Source organism: Meles meles, chromosome 2, assembly GCF_922984935.1.
Source record: "Meles meles chromosome 2, mMelMel3.1 paternal haplotype, whole genome shotgun sequence".
Taxonomy (NCBI): Eukaryota; Metazoa; Chordata; class Mammalia; order Carnivora; family Mustelidae; genus Meles; species Meles meles.
In genome coordinates, this window is record NC_060067.1 from 72,557,127 (window position 1) to 72,577,953 (window position 20,827).

Consider the following 20,827-nt stretch of genomic DNA (forward strand, 5'->3'; position numbering starts at 1 on the left):
TCTCACTGTTTTTATTACACCAAAAATGTCACATTTAATTCCCCTGAAACCAATTATGAGGACGGAATTGCTATTAATGCAATTATGTGTGAAAGAATGTCATTCATGGGCAAATGAATGCTTTAAGCATTCCCAGTTGTCCAATCATGAAGGGAACCAACAAATGTATTTGTTTTGAGATTTAATTAACTTTTATAAATTATAAATGTAATAATTAACTGCAGAGGCAACCATAACTCAAACCCATAGATAACATTTTGTGTATTTATTTCTCGATTTCTGGAGTGCATTTTATCATAATAGTCTTACTGTGCTTATAATTTTATATCACGTCTTTGTCTCCTTGACTGGTATTGTTACATAATTTTTCGTTGTTATTTTAATAATGTAATATCATCCCACTATTGACTATACTATTCCTCTCTTCTAGACGTCTCCTTAGATTCTAGACCAGTTGGGGTAGGCACAAACAGTAATACCATATGGTGAACACTTGTTCGTATAAGTTCTTCTGGAGTTTTTGTTTCATTCCTTTGGGATAGATTACAGATTATAAAACGTTGATTATTAAGTTTATACCTTTTTAGTGGCCCTTAGTAGAGATTGTCAGTATATTAGAATCCCTGTGCAGTTACATCATTGCTCACTTTTCAGCATTCTGGTTGTTTAAATGGTTTCCCAGATTTAATAGGTAAAAGTCGGGCTCTTACTGTTCGAATTTTCTGTCTTTGATTATGAGGCTGAACATTTTTTCATGTTCGCTAAGTTAATTTTCCTTTTTGTGAATTCCATGTCACTGTCGTTTGTGTATTTGAATTTGTATTGGACATCCCAAATATTTGGATTTTAGTGATTTTTCAAAGTTATGTGGCGCTATTGCCTGGAATCAGGGTAACCTGTGTTATATGTAGAACGTAAAAGAGGGAGATGATCCATCCCTTTGCTCCATCAGCCGGTCCACTTGTCTACAAAAATTATAAGCACACTATAAGCCTTCTGGATCCTCTCGCTTCTTAAAGGTGGAGAAGTTGGGAAGTGAACCTTAGGGGGACCGTTACCTTTACTGTTGAAGCTAGTTGGCAAAGCCCGGCCTATTGATATTATATACTAGGCCTTGGAGTGTTCCAGTGTTGTTTCTCAGTTCTACAGCCTCATAAATTCTCTCATATTAAAGACATCTTGTTTTTTAAATTTAGATGAACATTCTAGAAGCCTGGTATTTAGTAGATCTGGGATAATGCAGTTTGAATGTTTGTCCACTCAAAACATGGCTATCATTTGTTTTGTTATACATCACTCCCTTCTAATGCTCTTATTCTGACTTCAGGTCAGAGCCCTGCTAAGTGGTCCAGGGGAACAGGTATTAGCCCACCTGAGGGTATCCAGGCTTACTCTAAGTTGATTGGTTATTGGGATTGCCAAGAAACCCAACTGCTACTACTTATTAGTGGTTTCCAACTCAGTCACTTTTATTTATTCACTTATTCCATATATACATATAATTTATATATTATATATATAATATATATGTATTTTAAATATCCCTCTAAAAGCATTGATAATTGGAAATGTCACGTGGGCTGTAGGTATATTTGCCAACTGGGAAAGGTTTGCACATCCTTCTTCTGAAGTGGCTTCTTCTCCCCACCCAGAGGTCCAGTCCCTTCGTGCTGCCTCATGGTTGTCTGAAGTTCCCTAACGCAGCACGCTCCCAAAGCCTGCTCACCCCTGGATTAGCCTCAGTTCCAAGTGGCTCTCCCCTCGTCTCTGTGAAAGTCAGTCCTCTCTGTTCTTTTAACGAAGTAGTAATCTTGAGAAAAGCAGAAACTGACCTTTGGGGTGACTTTATCATGATGAGCTAGGAAACGCAGTAGAATTTGCAAAATCTTTATATTTCCTCATTTGTAGACTAAGACCATGGGCTTCATTCTAAGTGAACTTCTTAAAATGATTAACACCCATAAACAGATAATCAAATTGATATTGTTATTGGAAGATCTTTTAGTATACAAGTGCTTCCCGGTAATGAGCTTAGAATTGGGGGGGCTGCCTTTGAAAAATAATTCATCAATTAAAAAAAATTCTAGCATGAGTAATTGTTTTTTTTTTTCTTTCTTTCCAATATTTATAGCATGCAGAAAAACGTAGCCCTAGTCTTGTTAATACTCGTCGTGTGCCTCATTTTCTTCTTTCTCCAGGGCATCATTGCAGAGTATAACAAGATCAATGACGTGAAGGAAGATGATGACACGGAGAAGTTCAAAGAAGCCATTGTGAAATTCCACAGGCTGTTCGGGATGCCCGAGGAGGAGAAGCTCGTCAACTATTACTCTTGCAGCTACTGGAAGGGGAAGGTCCCCCGCCAGGGCTGGATGTACCTCAGTATTAACCACCTTTGCTTTTATTCTTTCCTTATGGGAAGGGAAGGTGAGCTGTCTAGAATGTCAGAGGGAAGCTTGGGAAAGTCTGCTGAGGTGTTGCCCCAAACTCATAAACCACATCAGAATGCCTGTAGTGATGACTCAGTCTACGCTGTGTTTTAACTATGTCACAAGTGAAGTCAATTATTCTCATTATTTTTTTTTAAAAAAAGGTTATTAAATAAGAGAGAGTCCCCAAAGCTGTAATAAACATTGTTGACATGGACTTCAGTCCACAATAAGGATGACTTCAGAATTTCTGGGGTCTGAATTTGTCTCTCAGACAAACAGAACAGTAACTAATATGGCACATGCAAACTCAGAGGAGTTCAGCGAGATTGAGGGCTGGGTGGTGAGACTGAAGGATCCTTTGGGGATTTTAAGGAGCCAGGTGCTGACCAGCTTGTTCCCTGTGCTCAGCCAAGCTGGTGATCCGGTGGGTGGACATCACACAGCTGGAGAAGAGCGCCACACTGCTCCTGCCTGATGTGATCAAAGTGAGCACGAGGTCCAGTGAGCATTTCTTCTCTGTCTTTCTCAACATCAATGAGACCTTCAAGTTAATGGAGCAGCTCGCCAACATAGCCATGAGGCAACTCTTAGACAATGAGGGATTTGAACAGGACAGATCCCTGCCCAAACTGAAAAAGAAGTCTCCTAAGAAAGTGTCGGCCCTGAAACGGTAGGTGACAGAGACAAAGTCTCACACACTTCAGAAACAAGAGACTCTTAGATTCTTCTGTGAAGTGTAACCTTTTCTGAACCATTGCAAGGGGTCTGAACAGTTTTCTGGTTATAGATGCAGAACTGAAAATAACGGTCTGAAGCACTCAAAGGTCAATGAGTGAGGCAGACGTAGCCAGCTCTGACACAAAGTGACGGGAAGTCTTCTGGTCCTAGGGGCGGGATGCCTATGGGCAGGGTGCTGGGGGGAGATGGGGCAGGTTGTGTGGGTAAAGCCCTCACAGGACGCTGCTTGGGGTGGTCTCTGCAGAGGTAGTAGAAGTCACCCATACAGATTCAGTCAGATGGCTATCTCAGGCAGAGGCAATAACATGATGCAGGAATCACAGGAGAAAAGCACAGAGGGGATTACGTCCATCAATGTCTGGAGAGTGGGAAGGCATGTGATGAGGAGAGGCTGCAGAAAAGCCTGGAAGTCTGGATGTGGGAGTGGAGCTAGAGAGAGGGCGAAGGAAAAGTTGAGGCTCTCAAGTGGGAGTGTATGCATGGAATTATCCGGAACTGAGATGGGGAGTGAGAGAGGGAGAGCACGTGCGAGGGCTATGCCATAGTGTAGATGGAACTGGAAATCCCTGGCGTACAGCTGGTATTGGAATCTGACAAGAGATCACTGCGCTGAAGATGTCTGCTGCTCTGAGGCGTGTTTCAGTGGCGTGGTTGAGGGTGAAGGGTGTTACTGCCGTGGACTGAATCACAAATGAAAGGCAAGGAACGGGAATTAGGCAAGTGTAGACTGCTCTCTCAAGAGATTCAGTGGTGGGGCACCTGGGTGGCTCAGTGGGTTAAAGCCTCTGCCTTCGGCTCAGGTCATGATCCCAGGGTCCTGGGATCGAGCCCCACATTGGGCTCTCTGCTCCGCGGGGAGCCTGCTTCCTCCTCTCTCTCTGCCTGCCTCTCTGCCTAGTTGTGATTTCTCTCTGTCAAATAAATAAAATATTTAAAAAAAAAAAAAAGATTCAGTGGTAAAGGAGGAGGGATTGCTCTTCTTAGGATGCAGAAGATTTGCATATAGGATGGATGGGGAAGGGCTTGTGGTGAAGGTAGGTGCAGGGAAGGCGGGGGCACAGAACTAAAGCTATAAGAAAACCAGTCATTTTAGAAGTGACGTCCAATGGGGTGTAGAGAAAATTGTGTGTGCTCATACCTCTCCCTCTGCAGTGGAAAGGAAGTAAGAGCCGGTGAGGATGGAAGCAAATTGGCGGTAAAAGGGAGGGCACCAGGGGCGGGGCAGGGGAGCCTGGCTTTGTTCCAGGAAGCCAGAGGCTCTCCCACCCAGCAGCTGCAGTGGCATAGAAGCTTGAGAGACTTGAACAACTGACTTGATAAACAGGGAAAAGGGGAGAAAAACCGAGCTGAGGTTGGAAACTCGAAGTGGACCAGGGGTGGGCTGTTCCTGTGTTTCAGGCAGTTTTGTTGTCTTTTTAGGGCAGACCGTGATAGCCAGGAGATTCATGAGGCTTGTTTGCACTCTCCTTAGGTCTTTCTTAAGAGTTAAGGCCCCAAAAGTGGCTCTGGAGAAGTGTAATGTAATAATCTTTTTAGAAATTACTGCATTCCTTTAGAAGAACAGTGGATTTCCTATCCAGGCCTCGTCTTCCTCAGGTGTCTTCAACATTTACAGATACTGATTGTAAAATGACTGCCCACGGGACCTACATAGATTAAATGAATTCTATTGTGCTTCTGGGTCATAGGTTGGGGTTAGCTCCAGTAGAAAGCCAAGAAGGTGGGGATGAGTGACCGGGTAGAGGAGAGGACAGGTAGGCTCCAAGACCTCCCTGCTGCATCCTTCAGGCGCCACTGAAACGTTTCTCTCGTGCGAGGTGATGCTGTTCTTGCCTTCCAGCGATCTCGATGCCAGGGCGAAGAGTGAGAGGTACCGTGCACTCTTCCGGCTGCCCAAAGATGAAAAACTGGACGGCCACACGGACTGCACCCTCTGGACTCCATTCAACAAAATGCACATTTTGGGGCAGATGTTTGTGTCCACGAATTACATCTGCTTCACCAGCAAGGGGGAGAACGTGTGTAGCCTCATCATCCCACTCCGTGAGGTGGGTGTCGGGTGAAAGTGGATCTCCTAAGTGTTCCGTTTGTAATACTTTCCTGTGTGAACCACAGATGTTTTTACCAGCATTTCGTTGTTGTTTTTTTTTTGTTTTTTTTTTTTTTTTTTTTTTAAGATTTTTTTTATTTATACATTTGACAGACAGAGATCACAAGTAGGCAGAGAGGCAGGCAGAGAGAGAGAGAGAGAGAGAGGAGGAAGCAGGCTCCCTGCCAAGCAGAGAGCCCGATGCGGGGCTCGATCCCAGGACCCTGGGATCATGACCTGAGCGAAAGGCAGAGGCTTTAACCCACTGAGCCACCCAGGCGCCCCTCGTTGTTGTTTTTTTAACCGTAGGTGAATGCTTATAATTCTTTGGTGGCCCCGGACGCTTCCTTTTGTGTGTTGTCATTGCTGTTGGTGACCTGAAAGAGCTTTTCTTCCTAGAAAAGGCAGCCTAGAGTTTTTTTGGTTTTTTTAAAGATTTTATTTCTTTATTTGAGAGAGAGGGAGAGCGCAAGAGGGAGCATCAGCAGTGGGGAGGGGCAAGGGAAGAGGGAGAAGCAGACTCCCTACTGAGCAGGGAGCCGGATGCGGGACTCGATCCCAGGACCCCGGGATCATGAGCTGAGCCGAAGGCAGATGCTTAACCGACTGAGCCACCCAAGCGCCTCCAGCCCTGAGTTTTAAAATGGAGGTTTTACTGTTATTCAGGTATGGTGAGGCCAACACATCAGGAGGTGGCTGCCACTGGAAAGAGCTTGTTGTACTCACCATCCTTCTGGGAGAAGCCGTGGGGACCCACTGGGGAAGCACCACGGTTGGTCCACAGGCAGAGGGAGTCAAGAAATGGGGGCAAGGGCCTTTAATGTGATTCCTATGGGAAGAAACAGGTGAGGCAGGGTAAGCAGGTTTAGAATGGGTTGGCTGGAATAATTTCAGCAGGCTCCGGGGCATAGGGGCTGTCCCTAGCTATCTGAGATCTGCCCCCGCCCCTGGGGTGACTAGAGCAAGGGTCGTTGACCCTGAGTGTGAGAGCTGGATTAAAGGCGGTGGAGGCTCTGCACACTTGGTTTGTGTAGGAATGTCGCGCTCCCGGGTGAGTCCTTTATTATCTCTCAGAGTTGACTGACTTTGGGAAGGTGGCCCTGCCAGGGTCCGCAAGGCCCGGGGTATCAAAGCCTCAAATACAAAAATGAGAAAATGTAGTTATTACACCTGCTCACAGCCAGAGAGCAGCTTGGTCCCAAGGGAACAGTCTAGATTGTGAATCAGAAAGCCAGGTGTTAGCTCTGGTCTGCCGGTTACCAGCAAGAGAACCTCGGGGCTGCTGGCCATAGCGGCAGGCTCCTGAGCCCGACCCGCATTTTCTGAATCTCTGCAAATAAAAATCTGTATTTTAATAAAGTCCCAGGCCCATCCTCCTGCCCAATGAAGACATTGTACATTCGTACTCTCTCCACATTCTTAATGTTTCTGGGGAGGAGGTGGCTTCTGTCCTATCTCCACGGTGCTAGGTGGTTCTGGGACTTACACAGAGACCTTGCCTTGAGGTTTGGAGTTGAGAAGGAGCTACAGGTTAGGCTGCTGGGGCGAGAGGTCCTACAGCTTCTTGGCCTGGAGACCACTATAACCTGCCCTGGTCCTTTTCTAGAAGTGAAGGGTGGTTAGAAACTTTGGTTAATGTAATTAAGATTGACCCTTGGTTAAGATTGTCTGCAGTAAAGGATTCAAGTATCCCTCTGCCTTCTTTTCTGTTTTAGAGAGAACATTTATATAAATAGATTTTTTGGTTTTCTTCTTGTTGTTGTTTTCTTTTGTTTAAAGAATAATTCACCATTACCACAGAAAATTTGTGAAAGTACAGACAAATCAAAGGAAAATAAAATGCACCCCTCGTCCCACCAGTCAGATAGCCCGTTATTCAGCTGTACAGCTTTCCCAGGCTCTTTCTATACTTGGCTGTGCATATGTCATTTATATTGTTTAGCTATAAAACATAGTGAATTTTTATTTTTTGCTTATTTCCCTCAACACCGAGTGTATGTTAAACTTTCCCCTGTATCATTCAATGCTCTTTGATAGTACCGTTTTTAATGACTGCCTCTTATTCATTAACTGGATCTATAAAATTTATTTTAGTTACCTGTGGTCGGACCTGTGCATTGTTTCTAGTTTTCTTCCAATTATATGTATGATTTTTGCTTCAAGTATGAATTGTAAGTTCCTAGAAGCTGAATGGTTGGGTCCAAAAGAATGCAAAACGTTAGGCAGTTGACAAATCTGGTTCTACTTCTAAGATGAGCTAACTGGTGTTGTGACATTGTTTGAGGAGATGCGTGGTGGGGGTGAGTTCTGAGGCGGATAATTCGGCAAGTTACCTACATTTGGCTCTGGAAGGGATTTCATAACTTTTGCCAGCAAATGGACCTTCTTTGCCATAGACTGTTGCCAAACTTAACTTTCTTCATTTCTAGCTTTCTTCCATCACATACGACCCCAAAGCAAGTTACCTGCAACAGCTAGGGCTACCGGTTCCAGGATGAAGGCTCTGCACTGGTGATGGAGCGAGTCATCACTGTGGATCCGAAGGGAGATGAGGAGTGGGGAGGGGTCGGGATGTCTGCCCTCTGCTCTCCCGTGCACTGCCTCCCGCTGGGAGATGAGGAGTGGGGAGGGGTCGGGATGTCTGCCCTCTGCTCTCCCGTGCACTGCCTCCCGCTGGCGCTCTTCACCTTTCAGTGCCGGACCCAGGTGACAGTGAGAGTTCAGGGCAGCTGGGAGAATGGGGGTTGATATTCTCAGCCCGGTTCTGGCTTGCTTGTTTTCCCAAACAGGTGGTAGAGCAGAGATCATTCGGTTGTATTTCAGGGTAAATCAGAGGAGGAACAATAGTGGAAGTAGTAGCATCGAGAAATAAAGCGTGTTGTGGTTGGTGGATGCAACTTTAAAGAAGGCAGCAGTGCGCTTCCCTTAACCTGATGGATCTCCAAGACGTATGAGGACAGATTCCCTATTCCCAACTAATGAAGGAAGCAAAGGACTCAGTGAACCTTTTGTAACCTTTATGTTACCTTAATGACAGAAAAGCGACCCCTTCCTCTTCCCCCTCCCCTTCCCCCCCGACACAGGGTCTGTCTGAGCAGAGAGGCATCTCTCCGTGAACTGGGTACCTTTCAGACCCGAGTTAAGCTGATTAATGAGCAGCAGCCTCCATGGGAACATCCTACTTGAAATGGCTACTTTAGGGTGATATAAACTAGGAATTGTTGTTTCATTTAATTTTTTACAACTAAGCTAAAATATTGACTGGAGATTGTTAATGTATATTCTGCAGATAGACTTAAAGTAGATCAAAAAGACACAGAATCACGTTACTACAGATTTTGAAGAAATTGCTGAGGCAGCAAAGCAGGGAGATAAAGTGAACTGATCAGGTTCTTCTTTAGATAGAGATTCCAGATGAAGTCTCTCTTTTTCTAAAAATCATAAATTACCTTGCAGATATTACATATGAAACATAAAGCTTTGCCTAAATTCCAGTCTATTTTTATAACCCAAGTTGGTAATGAAATGTGCCTCATTAAACTAGAATACTCAAATGTGGCTGTTACCCTTTGCTGGTGTCACTAAGCTCATGGGATCGGATTCTGCCAGAAATAATCTGTCAGCAAAAAATACTTGGTAGTGCATATGAGCATTCATGTTTTATGTAGGAGCTTTCAGGTGGTTTGTGTATTTGTGATCTAGCTAAAGGACTTTCACTTTCACCTCATCAAGATCCACATGGCTCTCTGGGTTTTGGGTGTGGAACTTGAGCCTTTAGTTCCCTTGGCAATTGTCCTTTGGTCTGAGACATCTGGTGACCAAAAGAATAAAAAAAAAAATGTTGTGAAAAAAGGAGTTTTCATAGGTCTTTTAAAAATAGGTATTGTTGCTTAGTGAAATAAGTCAATCGGAGAAAGACAACTATCATATGATCTCCCTGATATGAGGACATGGAGATGCAACATGGAGGGTTAGGGGGATAGGAGAAGAATAAATGAAACAAGATGGGATTGGGAGGGAGACAAACCATAAATGACTCTTAATCTCACAAAACAAACTGGGGGTTGCTGGGGGGAGGTGGGATTGGGAGAGGGGGAGGGGGTTATGGACATTGGGGAGGGTATGTGCTATCGTGAGTGCTGTGAAGTGTGTAAACCTGGCGATTCACAGACCTGTACCCCTGGGGCTAAAAATACATTATATGTTTATTAAAAAAAAATTGGAAGGGGAGGTGAACCATAAGAGACTATGGACTCTGAAAAACAACCTGAGGGTTTTGAAGGGTCGGGGGTGGGAGGTTGGGGGAACAGGTGGTAGGTAATAGGGAGGGCACGTATTGCATGGAGCACTGGGTGTTGTGCAAAAACAATGAATACTGTTATGCTGAAAAAAATAAATAAATTTAAATACTGAAAAAAAAATGGGCAGAAGATATGAACAGACATTTCTCCATCTACACTTCAAATAAAGATCTCAAAGTTGTTGAAAAAAAATAGGTATTGTTTAGCATGTTTTAAGTGCTATGGGAAAATTCATGATAATTTTTTTTGCCATTTCTCCAGTTTTTGCATTAGGGAAAAAAAAACACTTTTATGTACAACTCCAAGTACCTCAATACATTTCTTTAAAAGTATATAAATATAGGGGCACCTGGGTGGCTCAGTTGATTAAGCATCCGAGTCTTGGTTTTAGCTCAAGTCATGGTCTTGGGGTCGGGGGATCAAGTCCCATGTCAGGCTCTGTGCTTAGCGCAGAGTCTCCCTCAGACTGTCTCTTCCCCTCCCTCCCACTCACTCTCTCTCTTTCAAATAAATAAAATCCTTTTTAAAAGAATATATGTGTGTGTGTGTGTGTGTGTGTGTGTGTGTGTGTGTACATATATATATGGCTATATGTGTTGATAAAATCTGAGAGTAGACATCAGATCCTGCAGTTTTCCCTCTGTGGATCCCAGTTGTCCCCATTTTACACTTGGGGCCACTCAACTTTTCGGGCAACTCCAACAGATTTCTTGCCTTGAAGGGGCAAAGGATTTTAAAATTCTGCTTTGGAGGGACGCCTGGGTGGCTCAGTTGGTTAAGCAGCTGCCTTCAGCTCAGGTCATGATCCCAGCGTCCTGGGATCGAGTTCCACATTGGGCTCCTTGCTCGGCAGGGAGCCTGCTTCTCCCTCTGCCTCTGCCTGCCACTCTGTCTGCCTGTGCTCGCTTGCTCTCTCTCTCTCTCTCTCTCTCTGACAAATAAATAAATTAAATCTTTAAAAAAAAATTCTGCTTTGGAGAAAATGTATTTTTACATGAAAATGTTCATGAAGTAGAATTGAACCTGTCCAGACTGCTTACCCGTGGAAATGAAGCGGGGAAGAGAAACTGAACTTCAAGGATATAGTCAGAGCTGCTGCAAGTAAACCATTTATCTAGCGCTGGCCTTGAGGTTTATTTGTTTGTTTTATTTTTCTTACTGTGGTAAAGAAAAATATTTTCATGCATTTATCCTGGTTTCTAGTTGATGAAAATCCTATTCTAAAGCCCCAACTGCATGTCTTCAGTTCAGAGCTAGAACAAACGTGCTGCTTTCTTGCTCATTTCCGCATGTGGTCGATTTACTTCACCACACACATGCGCACACCGCGCACACGGTCTGCCAGTGCCGGTGGGGATGGGAATAAGCTGTTTATCTCCTGTCTGTTCTGCATGGAGCCTTTAAAATGTTCAGGTGGTAAGAGGAGAGGTTGCAAAGCCCTGGAGTTGGAAGGAGACGTTTGGAAGATGGGTGAGGTTTTGAAAACCATCCCAACATGAAGCTTGGTAAAAAGGCACAAGTATCATGGGTTGTTTCTCTTAAGCATGATGGGGTAGCGAGGAGTCCTCTCCCTTAGAACTCATGCAATTTTGATGAAAATCAGGGATTTTCTTCACAAGGAGTTTTCTAAACCTTAGCCCTGTTGACATCGTGGGCCAGACTCTGTTGGGGGTCAGCTGTTCTGTACTATAGGCTGGCCAGCGACATCCCTGGCCTCCACCTACTGGATGCTGCTGGTCCCCTCCACTTCTGACAACGAGAAACGCCTTTAGATGTTGCCAGATATCTCCGGGGGAACAAAATCCCTCCCGAGGTAGAATTGCTGATTTAGAAAGACCAGCACAATAATTCCAGCCTCTGATATGAACTCCAATTTGAGTTGTTAGGAGCGGTTTTATTTTACTGGAGCAGAGGGAGAGAGTCTCATCTTTGCCTCAGTAAGATGGGGTGGTTCCTACAGAACGTAGAAGTGTTGCGTTCCTTGTTTGGTGCTGCTCAGAGGCTGCTGTTGGGTGATCCCTGGAAAACAATGCTCTTTGTTTCATGTTTCTTTCAGGTGACAATTGTGGAAAAGGCAGACAGCTCTAGCGTACTCCCCAGTCCTTTATCCATCAGCACCAGGAACAGGATGACCTTCCTGTTTGCCAATTTGAAAGATAGAGACTTTCTAGTGCAGAGGATCTCGGATTTCCTGCAACAGACGACCTCCAAGATATACTCGGACAAGGAGTTTGCAGGCAGCTACAACAGCTCAGATGATGAGGTCTGTGGGATCCGCCTGAGGGTGTTTGCATTTGTCCTAGTGCTCTGCCCAAGAGTGGGCCCTCCCTGTCCATTCTGTTGGATCCTCAAGCTGTGCTAAGATAAGGCATTTATTACCCTGATGGCCAGAGCAGTGTCTCAGCTCATTTAACTCGTGGAGTTTGTCTTTGGGATCACAGAGCTGGACAGAGCCCTGTAGATCATCTGGTCTAACCTTATTTCATAGTTGAAGAAATTACTAAGTAATTGGTCCTGTTTACGCAACAGTGTTCAGATAGTGACATTGTTGGGAGTGTACAGAGGTCACTGTAGTCTCGAATCTGAGATGCAATATCATGATGATGACTTTATTATGATCAAATACATATTGTGTCCCTTTCAAATTAGGCCCTGGGCAACATCCAGGGAAGTCAGAGTCCGGGAAGATAGGTGTCCCGCTCAAATGACAGAGCAATTACAGGCAGCTGAAATGTACTGTAAAGATGGTGACCTCACAGGGAGCAGGCCCGCCCCAGTCCACCTGGTCCAAGCTCATGGGGGCGTCAGAAACTAGAGCGGGCACGAGGAGGCGGCCCCATAAGCAGCTGATTCAGCCCTGTCATGTTTCCCTCAATGCTAATCAGAAACTAATGGCCAACCAGTTTGCTGCAAAAATGCATCTAAAATAAGAGGAGACCTGTTTCGAGCATTGCAGCTGCATGGTCTAGGACCCCCACACCTGTCTCATCTCTGCCAAAGCGCTGGCTTTCTGCCTTCCTCCTGTGTTTTCACGTAGCGAGAGACCTGTTGGGCACCGTGATGCAGCTACTGGGTCTGTGCAGAGGACACTGAAGAAGTGGGTTGCGATTCCTGTGCTGTTTCAGCGTCTGTTCCTCTGTGTGTCGGCAGGTGTGTTCTCGGCCTAGCAGCCTCGTCTCCTCCAGTCCCCAGAGGAGCACGAGCTCTGATGCCGATGGAGAGCGCCAGTTTAACCTGAACGGCAACAGCGTCCCCACGGCCACACAGACCCTGATGACCATGTACCGGCGGCGGTCCCCAGAGGAGTTCAACCCCAAACTGGTGGGTGTCTCCTGCTCTTGCCTGAAACTTTCTGTATTAGGACAATCACAGTGATTGATTTGTTTTTTAAAGATTTCACTTATTGGATAGAGAGCAACAGTGAGAGAGGGAACACAGCAGGGGGGTGGGAGAGGGAGAAGCAGGCTCCCCAAGCAGCAGCGAGCCCAACTTTGCGGGGCTGGATCCCAGGATGCCAGGATCATGACCAGAGCTGAAGGCAGACACTTAACGGCTGAACCACCCTGGTGCCCCTAGAACAATAACATTTAAAAGGGTTTTTTAATCAAAGTTAACTCATAAATATCTGTGTAAATAAATATTTTCCTATAAGCAAATTAGATTTTTATCTAAATCTCTCATTGGATTTTAGAATGGTTTCACAGAAGGAGATGAGTTATACAGCATACAGGTGACATTTTGTCTTTTTTTTTTTAATCAAAGATTTTATTTATTTATTTGAGAGAGACCATGAACTGGAGGAGAGGCAGGTGGAGAGGGAGAAGCAGATTCCCTGCTGAGCGGGGAGCCTGATGCAGGGCTCCATGTGGGCTTTTGTCTTGTTTTTTACTATTGTTTAAGTCAGCCAACAAGTAAGTACATAATTTCTCAGTGCACATTTCAAAAACACCAAGTCATTTTCACTACATAAAGCCATAAATTTGCATTCTGCTGACCCATTTCAGGTAAATGGAAATCTGATTCAGGGCCAGAAAGCTTCAAAGCAGAACCCCAGCTTTCAAATTAGGTTCAGGTGTCAAATGAAGGAAGGACTGCGGAAAATCTGAGTTCTTTGTTCCCCAGAGCTCTGTCCAGAACATAACGACTCTATTCAGTAGGGGAGATATTCTGCCTTTCTGCCCAGCTTCCCCTTTCCATCCTCAAAGTACTTCGGGACGTAGTAATGTTTCATTTATCCCTTTCAGGCCAAAGAGTTTTTGAAGGAGCAAGCTTGGAAGATTCACTTTGCTGAGTATGGGCAAGGGATCTGCATGTACCGCACAGAAAAAACGCGGGAGCTGGTGTTGAAGGGTATACCGGAGAGCATGCGGGGAGAGCTCTGGCTGCTTCTGTCAGGTACAGCCGGGCTTGGGCTTGGGGGCCCTGACCCTGGGGTGGGCGGGACCTCAGCGCTCCCCTTCTGCCTCCCGTCATGCATCTGGGCTCTTTTGAAAATGCAGCGCTGCCCTTCGGCACTGAATAGCCATTCCTGCCCCAAATGTTGCAGTCCCTCAGTGAAAACACAGAACGTATACAACTGTCCAGATATGGAAGCCATCATCCCCCAAGCATAACCTCTTCCACCCCTTCACTAACGCTACTTAGGAAAAAAGAGAACCTATGGGAAAGAGTATAATTCTTTGTGATTTGAGGAGTTTGTTGTTGTTGTTGGGTTTGTTTGTTTGTTTGCCTTTTCCTGGCTGTGTCCATTGATGAGAACACATGACGAGAATACATCTCATTGAGAATGCTTAAGGGTGGCACGGGGTCAGAGCCCCATTGAAGCAGGGAAAGGGAGGAATGAGAAAGCCTCATCCTTGGTGTTTGCCATCTCCTGAATTTGGTGGTTGTCACTTGGAGATGTGAAAGAGAGACCAGGATGTGCACCGGAACTGGAGGCTTAGATCCCACTTACACTCCGAGCTGGAGACATCAGGAAGGGTGGAGGGGGGTGTGTCAAGGAGCGGTGGGAAGAATGTGCCCGCCTTCACTGGTGCACAGCCCCAGCAGAGCGCTGTGGGGTCAGACATTTGAGTCCTGCTTCAGACTGTAGGTTCTTCAGGCTAGCCCCAGCACGCCTGCCTCCTAGCCCAAAGCGTCCAGTGTATCCTAGGGGTCTGTTCTGTCATGAGCGTCCAGGGAATTTTTTTGTTTTGTCACCAATCTTTATAAATCAATTGCTTTACTGACTAGAGGCCTGAAATGTAATCATTTTAGATAAACTTATGTGAATATTTTTATTTGAACCTAAGATGGTCCAAAAGTGCTGTTATCAAAACCTTTTATTTAAAACATGACATTAAAATTAAAAGAATAGTTGCCACACTTACAGGAAAGCCTTTTTAAAAAACCAACCAAACAGACTCATAGCTCTTTCTAAAAATAGCTATTAATGGTAATTGCCTGTGATGAGATGTATTAATGGCTAAGCAGTTGGGGGGATAGAATCCTGAAAAATAATTGGCTTTATCTGTTTCATGTAAAACTAGCTTGTTCTAGCCTCATTTACCTGGCTTATTTTCCTTAAGTAGACGAGCCTTAGCTTCTCATCCAGAAATCCAAATTTGAGTCAAATGATGTCTGATTACAAATCCAGCCCAAGAAGAGCCTTACTGTCCTGTCTTCTCTCTTCCTTGTGTTTGGTGAACTAGTCACCTTGACAGACTCATTCAGATCACTGATATAGTAAACAAAAAATTCTGCTTTCATCCTCATTCAAATTAGAAGTTACTTGCAGCCCCGTTTTGGATGAAAATGAAAGTCAAAGTGAAAGCCAAGAACATACTTAATAGTACACAGCACTGTTGCAGAGACACATAGAGAGTTGGACTGCATATTTTCTTTAACGGTGATGGACGATGTGGGGCGGGGTGGGGCGGCCTACAGTTTGTATTTCCTCCCAGCTCACTGGGGGCAGGATACGTGTGGTAGGATGCAAGCCAGCTCACCCATGGGCAGAGTCCAGCTCCTGGTCTGGAACCTCGCCTGGGTCCTGTGGCTCTAGGGCCACTATACCAGGACCAGGCTCAGTGTACCCAGTGAAGTAAAGTGCCAGCCAGACGATATGATATCTTTGCACATCTCCCTTGAGAAAAAAGCAAAGCCAGTGTTAAGTTGCTGTCAACCCGAATGCCTTTTCCAGGGTAAGTGTGAGTGGTAAGGTTGTCTCTTCGGGTGGCTGTCAATGACACGGTCCAGGCCAGCCCAAGGGTTCTAGTTTCTTTTTTTTTTTTTAAGATTTTATTTATTTGACAGAGACACAGTGAGAGAGGGAACACAAGCAGATGGGGAGGGAGAAGCAGGCTTTCTCAAGCAGGGAGCCTGATGTGGGGCTCGATCCCAGGACCCTGAGATCATGACCTGAGCCGAAGGCAGACGCTTAACGACTGAGCAACTCAGGCGCCCCAGGGTTCTAGTTTCTAATCCATGAAATACAGATCAGTTTTTCTTGTCATTTAGTGTGTATGTGTGTGTTTTATATGTGTATTTGTGTCTGTCTGTATATTTATAATTACATAAGTTCTATTTATTTAGATTTAGATATTTTTGTACAGTGTTTTCTGTCTTTAAGAATCTTAAAATGCAAATATCTCAAACCAGTGATTCTCCATGCTCATCCCCACCACCTGAGGAACTGCCAACCATAACGTGCTAACTGTGAGGAATGCCCACACTACTCACTGCAACTCCAAAATCCTTGCGTACATTCTAAGTTCCTCTACTCCTCAGTATGGCTGTTTGAACTCTTCAAACCTTATGCTTTTGCGTTCGGTTTTCAAACTTGTTTGGGGAGGCAGAACTTTCTTTTTCAAGTGAAATCTTAAGGAGAACCCTAGTAAAATACCAGCAAAACTGCTCTGGCTGAGACGAGGATGCTTTGGTTTACTGGCGTTCCTTCCTTCTCTTCCCTAAAGTAGCCCCCAGATCACCCATGGAAGTTCTGTGGAACACAGATGTTTAGCTTGCGGACCTCTAATTTGGCTTACGGTGGAGCTGAAAGAAGGCAGTAGGCCGCAAGTAAATTTACCAAACTGGCTGCAGTTGCCATAGCCCACCTCATCCATGGGCTGTCGTTATCTAGTGGGTGTCCTTTGTGCGGTAAGGAACACGAAGAGGTTCACTTGGTCAGCTGTGTTTGTGACCGAGGGCAGGGCCCGCCCCTTTGGATATTGTATCTGTTGGGTATTTCCTAGGTGCCATCAATGAGAAGGCCACGCATCCCGGGTACTACGAAGACCTAGTGGAGAAGTCCATGGGGAAGTATAATCTTGCCACAGAGGAGATTGAGAGGGATTTACACCGCTCCCTTCCAGAACACCCAGCTTTCCAGAATGAAATGGGCATTGCTGCTCTAAGGAGAGTCTTAACAGCTTATGCGTTTCGAAATCCTAACATTGGATATTGCCAGGTAAACGACACAGGTGGTTTAGGTTTTTTTTTTTTTTTTTTTTTTTTTTTGGACTGTTTGTTAACCAGCAAGTCAGTAAGAAGAATGGTTAACAGAACCATCCCTGCACCTAAGTTTCTTGACCTTGGCACTAGAGACCTTGTGGACTGAGTAATTCTTTGTTAGGGGTTGTCCCATGCTTTGGAGGATGTTTAATAACATTCCTGTTTAATAACACATTTAATAACCTCTCTCCACAAACTCCCTAGTTGGGACAGCCAAACTGCCTTTAAACATTGCCAGATAGCCCCTGGGGAGCAAAATCTCCCTGGGTTGAGCCCCAGCACTGAGTGGAGGAGCTGAGAGACAAGAACGCCCTTTCCGGATCCACCACCGCGTATCTGGGTGACCTTCAAGGTGCTTCTGATTACTCTCCGAGCTGCCTCTCTTCCCTCCCTGAGGTAAAAGAGAGTGTGCCTGAGCACCTGGCCTGTAATTCTGGATTCTGAGTTTCACAGTGCTCCTGCCCTGCCTCCTAAGCAAGAACATACTTGAGAATGTAACTTTTATATGCTACGACTATACTTTAATACCCATTAAAATAAATGCTTAATCTGGTGTTCAAAATTGTTGCTCCCAAAGCAGCTAAAATTATCTCTTGTACTAATACATCCACCACAATTAGAGAAGCTCCAAGATCGTGTGACTCTAGACTTAAAGACCACATATTCAGAGAGGCCTTCCTGGACCATCCAGCTAAAAGCTAAAGCAGGCTTGTGCTCGCTTCAGCAGCACGGGTACCAAAATTGCAACAATACAGAGATTAGCATGACCCCTATGCAAGGATGACATGCGAATATGGGAAGCGTTCCATGTTTTAGTGGGAAATACAGGCCTTCAGTAATGGAGTCCGTAAGTGATGGGAATAGAAGACACAGCATAAGGAATGTAGTCATTGATACTGTGATAGCCATGTATCAGCGTAGCTGTCAGGACGCTTGTGATGAATGTAGCCTAATCTAGAGACTTGAATCAACTGTACTCAAAAAAAAATGTGAAATCACAACTGGCGATTTGTCAACTATGTTGACAAATACCTCAGACATCTTCCAAATCCAGAAAGATGGCTATATATTATATTATGATATATATTATATATGGTATAATATAATTATATAAATATATTGTAGTATATTTATAATATATTATAAAATATATTTTTTACTAAATGTTGAACACAAAAATAGAAGGAAAGCTAGATAGGTAGATAGATAAATGCTAAAGGATGCTTAATTCCTCTGCATGCACGCACGTGCACACACACACACACACACACACACACACACACACACACAGTACAGGTCTTTCTATACCACTCTTTGATAGCACTTAAATCAGTCCCCAAACTGATTAACTTTTACATCTTTATTCTGTCTCTCTGACATCAGCATTTAAGTCCTGTGAGACTTGTCACCTCTGTATTATCCCCCATTACTTCATCCAGAGCCTGTTATAAAACTTACCTTGACTGAATGACTAAGGAGCTAACCATGACCGTGATCGTGTACTAGAATCAGCAGGTCAATTCTCAAGCAGAATTTTATTAATGATTTCACTTGGGAAAATATTATGACTTATAAGAAAGAAAAAGCCTATTAGACCAAAAATCCTTTTTTTGGTATTTATATTGTAGAAGTCCAATGAACAATTACTGGTTTGTAAAAGATCAAATGAAGTACAGGAGTTAGTTGGCCTCTGCAATTATAGAAATCATATTTATCTTTTGATCTTTTTCTTTTTAATTAAGAGGACTATTAAAGTAGTTGAGCCCTGAGTGGTTATGAGCTAGGTGATCATATCTTTTAATAGAGTGGGTTACTTTAGAATTTAAATCACTGTTACTTATCTCTGCCATCCTTATCCAGATGAAAATAGTGGGTGAAGACTCCAAATTTGAAAGGTTTTATTGTTCTCAGAGAAGAGCCTCCAGGCCATGTGAACTGGGTTATAGGAACCATTATGGAAGATTAAAAAGGAAATGTTTATCTTGTGAATGAAGGGTTAGAAACACTGAGATTGTAGCAGGTTAAAAGCTTGGTCAGATAGCCTTCAGGCAAAGGTTTTGAATGAGGGCTTGCCTGTGTCTAAGTCTTTGGTAAGTATTGGTGTTCATCAAGACTCAAGAGTTGCAGGCTCAAGACTAGTTGGTACATTCTTAAGGGGCTCTAAATTATAAATAACAAACAAAATTTAGACGAATATGCATGTGGACCTTGCAGATCCTTTAGGTGTTCATTATCTGGCCTTTTGCTGAAAAAGTTTGCTGGCCCTGTGAGACTAACTCAGTAATTTTTTAGGTTCACAAAATTTCTTATGTTAACCTGTGTTTGATGTATTTAAAATCTATTTGATGACACCCTTTTTCATGCCTTCAGGCCATGAATATTGTCACATCCGTGCTGCTGCTTTATGCCAAAGAGGAGGAAGCTTTCTGGCTCCTGGTGGCTCTGTGTGAGCGCATGCTTCCTGATTACTACAACACCAGAGTTGTCGGTATGTGGGGAGGTGGTTAACATGTTAACCCATGTCTCATCGCAAAGATGTTTCCAGAGCCAGGATACGGGCTAGAACACCGTTTCCAGTCACCCTTAGCCAAAAGAGTTTCAGACTACTCCAGTTTCCCAAAATGGGAATAAGAGGGCTTGAATTCATATGGATTGTACACAAAGGAGCCCCATGGAGCTTAAGAGAATATACGCGTTATCACTGTTGGAGAAATTATTGTAGAAAACACTCATGTAGGTGTCACTGGGGCATTGGGAACTGTACCAAACTCATCAGATTTGACAATGTTTTCATGAAGCGGATGGAATCTGTGGACAGCAGAAGTATGCAAAAAAAAAAAAAAAAAAAGCATATAAAAATGTACCCAAAACTAAGTTCCTGCAGTATTTTTCAGAACTGATTTCAATGCAAGGCAAACCATGACTGTAAGCATTTAAACAAAGTATCACTCTTACTCCTTATAATCCTCTTGAGTGTTACACATTCCATTTTAGCAGGACAAGCTTTTTATTGCCAGTAGTAAAATGTATGCTTTATGCTTCCCTCTTGTGCTCATTTCTAAGCCTTTTCACACTAACGTGATTCACTGGGAAAATTCTCCAGAAATGTCAGTAAGTTGATCATGAGTGTGTATGTACAACTGGGATGCCTTTTTTTAGTTTTTTTTTTTTTTTTTTTTTTTTTTTGTCTTTTAAGCTTTTATTTAAGGGCAATGATCTATGATGTTTTTAGATCTTATTAAAAGCAGCCACGTCCATGGACTGCACATAGTCCTCAAACGCAGTGATCCGCTCCTCCAGCATATCTGTTCCAACTTTATCATCTTCCACTACACACTGTATTTGAAGTTTTTTAATTCCATATCCCACTGGAACTAGTTTAGAAGAGCCCCAGACCAAGCCATCTGCCTGAATGCTTCGGACACATTCCTCTAGTTTTGCCATATCCGTCTCATCGTCCCAAGGTTTCACATCTAGTAGTATGGAAGACTTGGCAACGAGTGCAGGTTCTTCCCTGTCCTGGTCCGCCATTGCTTGCAGCATCTCCTGGGAGCACTTGGGTAGTAAATCCCTTGTCCACGATCCTGCTCTCACTGTTCCTGGGACCCCAGTAAAGGTGGTGCTCAATTCCCTTCTGCCACTGAGCTGCAGACTCAGCCACATCTGTGGACAGGAGCCTAGCCTTGTTTTTTTTTTTTTAAGTAACCTCTACATTCAACGTGGGCCTCAAGCTTAAAGCCCCGAGATCACCAGTCTCATACTTTATCGACCAAGCC

General features: G+C 44.1%; 1 protein-coding gene and 1 non-coding gene across 2 annotated transcripts in view; both read left to right on the forward strand.

The window, feature by feature from the left end:
- Positions 1–20,827, forward strand: part of TBC1D9 (TBC1 domain family member 9) — a 125,843-nt gene that overhangs the window by 72,389 nt on the left and 32,627 nt on the right. The window contains exons 4-11 of the mRNA XM_045996808.1: positions 2,199–2,427; positions 2,841–3,102; positions 5,011–5,218; positions 11,617–11,823; positions 12,711–12,881; positions 13,805–13,955; positions 16,793–17,007; positions 19,422–19,539. Coding sequence (XP_045852764.1) covers positions 2,199–2,427; positions 2,841–3,102; positions 5,011–5,218; positions 11,617–11,823; positions 12,711–12,881; positions 13,805–13,955; positions 16,793–17,007; positions 19,422–19,539 — 1,561 coding nt within the window. The remainder of the gene's footprint in view (positions 1–2,198; positions 2,428–2,840; positions 3,103–5,010; positions 5,219–11,616; positions 11,824–12,710; positions 12,882–13,804; positions 13,956–16,792; positions 17,008–19,421; positions 19,540–20,827) is intronic.
- On the forward strand, positions 17,763–17,866 carry LOC123937783. Its single transcript, XR_006817578.1, has one exon. It is a non-coding gene; the product is annotated as a U6 spliceosomal RNA (small nuclear RNA).